Genomic DNA, 8,209 nt, shown 5'->3' with positions numbered 1-8,209 from the left:
GAAAGTAAAGAAAACGGGTAATATGGTATAGCAGCGTGAGGCCAATATGGTATAGTGTACCATATTACCCGCGTTATTTGTATTAGGCTAATTCTTTCATTTTATTGTTGAAGTGTATTCCAAATATGCCGAAAACAGGTGAACGGAGGCAGTGGGATAAAGAGAACATGAAAGAGGCCATAGCAGCTGTGAGAAAAGGGACAATGGGAATACTATTGTCCTCTAAAACCTTTGAAGCTCCACACACAACATTACAGCGAATGACTAGAAGCGAGAAGCCGGCAGAGGAGCTACTTTCCACAAAATTAGGCAGGAAACCTTTGTTCAGCGCAGAAATTGAAAGCGATCTTGTCAGTTATTCTTTGGAGATGGGATCTCGCTTTTGTGGGCTAAGTAGATTGGACTTACGATCCCTTGCATTTCAAGTGGCACTTAAAAACAATATTCCTAATAACTTCAATGTGTTCGCTAAATATGCAGGAAGACACTGGTTGAATGGGTTTTGCAAACGCCATAGTAAAACTTTAAGTTTACGTACACTAACTGGCACTTCTTTCGAAAGGGCAAAAGGATTCAACGTCACTTCCTTTTTTAATTTACTAGAAAATGAGTATACAAAATATAATTTTCCAGCAACCCATATTTGGAATGTAGATCGGACAGCGCTGTCAGTGGTACAATCTCGACAGCCTAAAATAATTGCACAAAATGGCGCCATGACTGCCGCAGAACGTGGATCCCTTATAACTGTTATAACGTGCATGAGTGCTGGCGGGTCTTTCGTGCCTCCATATTTCATATTTCCTAGAAAGAATAATAACCCACTTCTTATGAAGGATGCTCCACCTGGAGCGAAATCTTCGTGCCACCTATCTCGATGGGTACAAATACCCATTTTCACAAATTGGTTCAGGCATTTTCTGGAGCACACGACAAATGTATTCCAAAGAGAAGTGCTATATTTCTTTGCTATTGCTGCATATAAAATTTTTCTGGAGTTTTTTATTTGCAAAAATAAATTTTATTTGATTTAGAAAAAAATTAAGCCAAGGAAGCCTTTTTCTTTCATTTAATTTTATTTGAATTGTTTGTATAATAGATGCGTAATAAAACATCGAATATATTTAATTGTCACCATTTGTAAACGTTCATTACTCCCTTAGTAATAATGTATTGTGCGGGTAATATGTATGCTATACCATATTAATATGGTATACTGGAGCATATTACTCGCACTATACCATATTATTCAGTTTTGAAGGTTTCTGACGATTCTTTTCGTAGTTATAGCCAAAATACAAATTGGTATACCATATTACCCACACTTACTCTACGAGGTTTAGCCTCGAGCGCACAAATTCTCAAGACTGTATCTCCGAAACTATTACTCGGATCAACTTGAAAATTTAGAACAATATTCTAGAGGTGTTGTAAAATTTAATAAGATAACAAAAAAACTTGTTTTTGAAACCCGTAAACCCAGGTACGCCATTTACTGAGTGGGAGTCGGTGAAGGTGTTAATGGCTCCAATGTGAAAGTCAGTGAATGTCTAAAGTGTGTTGCGTCCGAAGTCTGGGCGGCGTATTGTCCGATGTCGACTTAGTAAAGAAAATACATCTTGTTATTTCTAGGAGGCGGCTTCACTTCAAGCAGGCAACTGCAGGGATTGTTTCTGCGAAAACATCCCATCAGAAACTGTTTAGAGAGGAGTTCGTTATGTTCCTTAACCGGAAGCATACGGGCCTCATTGTGCAGGAGTTATGGTCCGGAGTGGAGTTATCGCGGTCGTATGAGGAGCATAAGCAGTCCACTGTAACCCCTAAAATCTTAGGATTATTGGTAGTCGAAATTTCAACGTCATCAATTGCAATGTAAAGGTCTAGGCGGTAGTCCTTCATCCAGTTTATGAATATGTTAGGCTTTTTCAAAGAAGAAGGGAGAAAGGTAGGAGATATAGTTGTTTAAGTTTCCTAAGGTCCAATTAGTTGTTCTAAAAATTAATTTCCACGCTAATTCCTTAAATGCATTAAAATCGTTCACAGGTACTTATACATATTATATCACAAAAGGGTAAAAGAGATATTTACCTTGACTTTGATAGACCAGTTTGAATGGCAGCTATATGCTATAGTAGTCCGATCAAAACAATTTGTTTGGAGCTTTGGGTTATTATATTTGCTAAATTTCGAGAAGACATCTTGTCTACTAAAAAGTTTTTGTATGCAAGGAATTGTTTTTTATCGGTCAGCTTATATGTCAGCTATTCCATATTAAAAATTAGTCAATCAATTCTTCTTTTCGCCAGGTTCTTCTCCACCTGATCTTTCCAACGGAGTGGAGATCTTCCTCTTCCTCTGCTTCCCCCGGCGGGTATTGCGTCAAATACTTTCAGAGCTGCAGTGTTTTCGTCCATTCGGATGACATGACCTAGCCAGCGTAGTAAAACCCGTACAGCTCATCGTTCTGTTGAATGCTATATTTGCCGTTGCCAATGCGAAAAGGAACATAAATCTTCCGCAGAACCTTTCTCTCGAAAACTCGTATTGCCGACTCAGATGTCATCGTCCATGTCTCTGCACCATCAGTCCGAAGTAGCACCTGTTGGCAAGTGTTATTCTGCTTTGAATTTCCAGGCTGACATTGTTGTTGGCGTTAATACTGGATCCAAGATAGACGAAATTATCTACGACTTCGAAGTTAGGACAGTTAACAGTGACGTGGGAGCCTAGACGACTGTTTGTTTGATGATAGGAGATATTTCGTCTTGCCCTCGTTCTCTACCAGATCCATTCTGGAGAAAGTAGAACTAACGGCGCGGCTGTTGTGGCCAATGATATCAATATCATCGGCGTACGCCAGCAGCTGTACACTTTTATAGAAGATGGTACCTCTCTATTTAGTTCTGCTTGAATTATTTTCTCCGAGACCAGATTAATGAAGTCGCACGAAAGGAAGTCGCTTTGTCTGAAACCTCGTTTGGTTACGAACGACTTGGAGGGGTCCTTTGCGATCCTAATGGAGCTTTAGGTCAGTTTACACAGCTGTATTAATTTTTCGGGGATATCAAGTTCAGACAACGCGGCATAAAGGCAGCTCCTTTTCGTGCTGTCGAAAGCAGCTTTAAAATCGACGAGGGGTGTTGAGTGTCGATTCTCTTTTCACAGGACTTTTCCAAAATTTGGTGCATGGTCAATAAGTTGTTGATTTTCCAGGCCTAAAACTACACTGATAAGATCCAAACAGTTTCTTTCACACAATACTCTCGATAGAACCGTATATGCGATATTAAGGAGGCTTATCCCATGGTAGTTGGCACCGATTGTGTGGTCTCCCTATTTCTCTGCTTATGCTCTGGGCATCACTCACTAGATCACTTCTTTTGGTTCTACAAGAGTATGTTCGAGAATTGAAACCTTCTGTTAGTCGCCACATCTTTTCGTAGAATTTGTTTAGCCCTTCGTACTCACGCATTTCGGCCTCTCTCTTTTTATACCCTGAACAGGGTATATTAAGTTTGTCACGAAGTTTGTAACACCCAGAAGGAATCGTCGGAGACCCTATAAAGTATATATATAAATGATCAGTATGTCGAGCTGAGTCGATTTAGCCATGTCCGTCTGTCTGTATATATACGAACTAGTCCCTCAGTTTTTAAGATATCGTTTTGAAATTTTGCAAACGTCATTTTCTCTTCAAGAAGCTGCTCATTTGTCGGAACGGCCGATATCGAACCACTATAACATATAGCTGCCATACAAACTGAACGATCGGAATCAAATGCTTGTATGGAAAACTTTCACATTTGACGATATATATTCACGAAATTTGGTATATATTATCTTCTAAAGCAACAATGTAATCTCCGAAGAAATTGTTCAGATCGGTTAACTATAGCATATAACTTCCATACAAACTGAACACATAGTTACTAACAGAAATGCACCTGTGAAGGGTATTTAGCTTCGGTGCAACCGAAGTTAACGTTTTTTCTTGTTTTGTCTGCAAATGCGTCTCGCTTCCCTCTTTAAGTCTCGATATCTACCCTATCTCGCGGAGTGCAAGCCGAGTAGAAAATGAGTTGTGGTTTTTCATAATACAATATTAAAGTGCGTACTCGGAAAAACCATATTTGCAAGAGATGTCAACAAAACAACGACTCTTCTCCATAGTACTGGTATACCGACAAATCCAGGGAATTATGGGACAAACGAAAGTTTTAGTAACTAAAAAATATCTATTTTTTTAATTTTTTTATTGGGTATTCTGATGCATATCTTCATATTTCAAAAAAATTTATACACTAGTTGTTTTTTAATTCCCACAAATGGATGTCTTTTAATCTATCACACCAGGATGTACCCCTCATGTGCATTTTTGTTAGAATACGTATAATTTCATGCACTCCGCTAATATATTTGTCACATATAAGATTTTGAAGCATTTCCTTTTACTGTAATCAAAAAGAGATTTTTGTTCTTATATGTACTATATATATAATATTTTACTAGCATATTCACTTTTTTTAAATGAACTTTGTTTTTAGTAAAAGAAGGAAATGTTGTTGGGTAGTACTTTTATCCTTAATATAAAGTTTAGAAAAATTCTTTATTTCATATTTTATATATTTTATACAATTTTTAAATTTTAGAGTGGAGGAGGAACTTTGAAAATAGCCACAAAACCCGCAGCAGCTATCGTTAAAAGTACACCTTTTAGGCATTTTTTTAATTTTTCCACAAATTCCGCTCTTTCTTTGTACCATTCGTATACGGCTTTAGCTTCGCGTTTCAATTCTTCCAGATATTCTTCATGAATTCCTTTGTTAAACAGTGCGGCGCCTTCGAGTTTTTTATACTTTATGTAATAAGAAAAAGAAAGGCAAGTATTAAACAAGGGCTAAGTTCGGGTGTAACCACACATTTTATACTTTCGCAGTTTACATAGATAAAAGTGCGGGAAATTCACTGAGGTGCTAACAAAATTTTATATAAAATATGGTATTTGGGGGTACTATAGACTCGATTTTACCTACAATATTTTAGCCAATGGCACGCAACGATACACCGTGATGACACAATTGGGTGATATATGCGGTATAACATCAGTCGGAAGTTCGAAAATCTGTATATTAAGTAAATTAAGGGAAGTATTGACCCGATTCAACCCATTTTAGACTTTCATACATATTATGATGGGGAAAGGTTCTCTGCGAATATCAATTATATAGTATATGTCATACATTAACCGATTTGTTCAATAAAAAGTCAACTAAAGGCACTCTTGTCCTCGTAGTTTTGGTTCGCTTTGCACAATTTTCTGTCATAAGGTGGCACACTTCGAAGGCACAATTCGTAACGTACGTTTATCCCGCTTCATTAATTGCTTCTAGATTTATATAATGGAAAGGAAAGAATCAGACGGAATTTATAATTGTGTTATATGAGAAATAGGCGTGGTTTTAGTCCGATTTCGCTCACTGTAACAGACGAATATTAAGATAATGCTATGTACTGAATTTGTCCTTAGATATGTAGTTGCAACTTGAGGTGATTTTGCGAGAGCATAAAAATGTTAAATATTTATCAGAGTAAAACTAACCAAGTCACACGCTTCTTTGAAAGCTGTATTGTAAGTACTGTGAACGTCATCAACTGAAGCAAGCACGCCGATTTCCTCAAGAGATTTCAAAATAACTTTTTTCGCTTCTTTCTTCTTCCATATGCATTCTTGCTCGAACTGAAGCTAAAGAAAGGTGCATATTTTCCCTGGTTAGATATTCAATTGTACATACATACATACATACCAAACACATGTCATTTTGCGATCTATAATACTCGAAAAGTTCATCAATTTCTCCAACCAGTTGTTGACGCTTTTCGTTTATAGAATCTTCCGAAATCCCGTCAGTTGGTAAAGCTTCAAACTGCAGCAAGTGCAAAACATATTATATAAACATATTTATGCTAATTATACTGTATCAAAGTTCAGTACCTCTTCAAGAGCCTTCATTTTAACCTTCTCGTGTTTAGATAAGAGGTTATGATTTGCTAATAAACTTTTGCAAGCATCCTTCATTGAGCCTTCATAACTCATCTTTAACCGTGTCAATTGTAGTTCTAAAAATTCCTATAAAGGATTTTACACAAAAATTATAGTATAATGAAGTAAGTTATTATACAAGTAGAAATATGTTAATCTGAAAATAACATAAATTTCTGATGGACCGTGTGTTTCCTAGCTCTCAACAAAAGTCAGCGGCATTTTATTTGCATTGGCAAATGCCAACATTAATAACTGCACTTCTTTATTGTTGTGATTTTTTCTTCCAGCTAGGCGCACAAAGGTATTGACGTTATTTTAAAAGAAATACGTTTTTTGAAACAGTTAATGAAGCTAAATAATCAATTAATATTTCATCAACAAGATAATAAATATTTCGTGTTATAACTATTTAACTTAATAGGCCCTCGCTCCGTTTTATTATCTGCAAATTCTAATCAATCATTTATTCCGCCTTATTTGACTCCAAGTTTTAATTAGTTTAGAACATTTGTTTATACTACCTCTTTTTTTGCGCTCCCCTCCTTGTAAGAATTAAAGGTTTTTTCAATATATGTAATTAGCTGCTTTTCACATTCGTTAAAGAATCTTTCCGCGCCAACTTGCGATTCTCCACGAAACTGAAAGTAATCAGGGAAATTTATTTGCATGGACGTTTCTCAAATTTAATTTAATTTTTTTTTGTTTTTTTTTGTTTTACCATTTCCAAAGCCTCATGCTTTGCGTCTGCATGTGTTGTATTCAAGGCTTCTATGGATTGGTCCGTATTGTTCATGAGTTCTTTGTATAACTTCTTCGCTTCGGCAGACTTCGCAGTAATATTGGCTTTGATCAAATCCTATAGAGAAGAAATGCATAAATATATGTCAGGTGTTATAAAACTCTTATGTTGAGGCAAATTTCTTTAAGGGAAACTTGTGAAATTCAAAAACGATTTTTATCCAATAAACGTATTTGAAAAGTTGATAAGGCGATAGTTTCCGATTGACTTAAAAATTCCATACCACCTCGCAGATACATACATATATTTGATGGGTAATGATAGTAATGATATCCGTTCCCACGACAGTCGGGTCTACGTAACCGGAGCGGACCCGGATTTTTATCGGACTGTCAACTCGGCTGAACTTCGCCGCTAGAACAACAACAACATGGGCGATGATGGAAGTAAAAATTTTTTTGATAACAATTGCGATGTTAAAAGTCACTTTGAAGTGTGAATTTTGTCGTAAAACACAATTTTTTCTTTTGAGGAGCCCGCATTTTGTCAAAACTCAAAATTTTGACTAATACTTCGAACCAATACTTGTATTATTCTGTTGTAATAATAATAATTTTTTGTTTCGGAATTTGAGACAATTTTAAGCAGAAAAATTTTTCTCACTGTCAGATGCTGCTGGAGATCGATTACGGGATCAAAGGAATACAATTTTTTTCAAAGTTGAAGTTCATTTAAAGCTATAAATTAAATTTAAATTTCTTTTATTTATTAATTAAATAAAAAGTGCATTACAAAAAAAAACGACAAAAAAAATCGCGTAGTGTCTATTTAAAGGGAAAAACTTTCTTTTGGATTTTGTTCTACGTTACATGTATGCCAAAGTTAGTGTTATCTTTAATCAATTAAAATTAAAAATTAAATTTTGTGCTTATCTTTCACGAAAAAAGCCCATGTTTACTTGCAAGCGGACATAACCCTTAATATAAAATATAAAAAGCACAGAAATAAAACGGCTACGGCTATTAAGCTATTTTATTCATTTTGTTCTTGTGCTACCTACCAGTTTTATGTCATTTTGTTGCCTGTATTTGATGAATTGTTTTTCAATAGCCTCTTGAAGCTTCTCACGAATCTGTTTATGTTTTACCGCTGTACTGTTCGATAGACACGAATCAAACTGAAAAATCATATTGAGAAAAATCTATAAAATGTTAACGCAATTTATGCATCCTTGTATTTACCTGTTGTAGTATATCCACTTTTACAGCTTCCATATTGCAGTTAAAATCATTTGTAGGTGTATATGCATCCCCCATAAGCAATTCATCCATAAAATACTCAAAATCTAGAATGCATTTATTCATATGGCTTAAATAATTGACTTCGGCAAGAGCCTAAGAAGCAATAATAATAGCTTATAATATTTG

At 35.7% G+C, this 8,209-nt stretch overlaps 1 protein-coding gene across 5 annotated transcripts in view; it reads right to left on the bottom strand.

Annotated features, from left to right (window-relative positions):
• Positions 1–4,587: 4,587 nt before the first annotated feature.
• Positions 4,588–8,209, bottom strand: part of LOC105223659 (atlastin-like) — a 96,687-nt gene continuing 93,065 nt past the window's right edge. For all 5 annotated transcript variants that reach the window (XM_049447172.1, XM_049447176.1, XM_049447174.1 and 2 more), the window contains exons 5-12: positions 8,024–8,176; positions 7,843–7,959; positions 6,762–6,899; positions 6,565–6,681; positions 5,993–6,127; positions 5,805–5,924; positions 5,600–5,743; positions 4,588–4,855 (exon numbers count right to left, since the gene is read on the bottom strand). In XM_049447172.1, coding sequence (XP_049303129.1) covers positions 4,646–4,855; positions 5,600–5,743; positions 5,805–5,924; positions 5,993–6,127; positions 6,565–6,681; positions 6,762–6,899; positions 7,843–7,959; positions 8,024–8,176 — 1,134 coding nt within the window. In that variant the 3' untranslated portion in view covers positions 4,588–4,645. The remainder of the gene's footprint in view (positions 4,856–5,599; positions 5,744–5,804; positions 5,925–5,992; positions 6,128–6,564; positions 6,682–6,761; positions 6,900–7,842; positions 7,960–8,023; positions 8,177–8,209) is intronic.

Source organism: Bactrocera dorsalis, chromosome 2 (assembly GCF_023373825.1).
Source record: "Bactrocera dorsalis isolate Fly_Bdor chromosome 2, ASM2337382v1, whole genome shotgun sequence".
NCBI lineage: Eukaryota > Metazoa > Arthropoda > Insecta > Diptera > Tephritidae > Bactrocera > Bactrocera dorsalis.
This window is presented reverse-complemented; position numbering and strand designations above follow the sequence as displayed.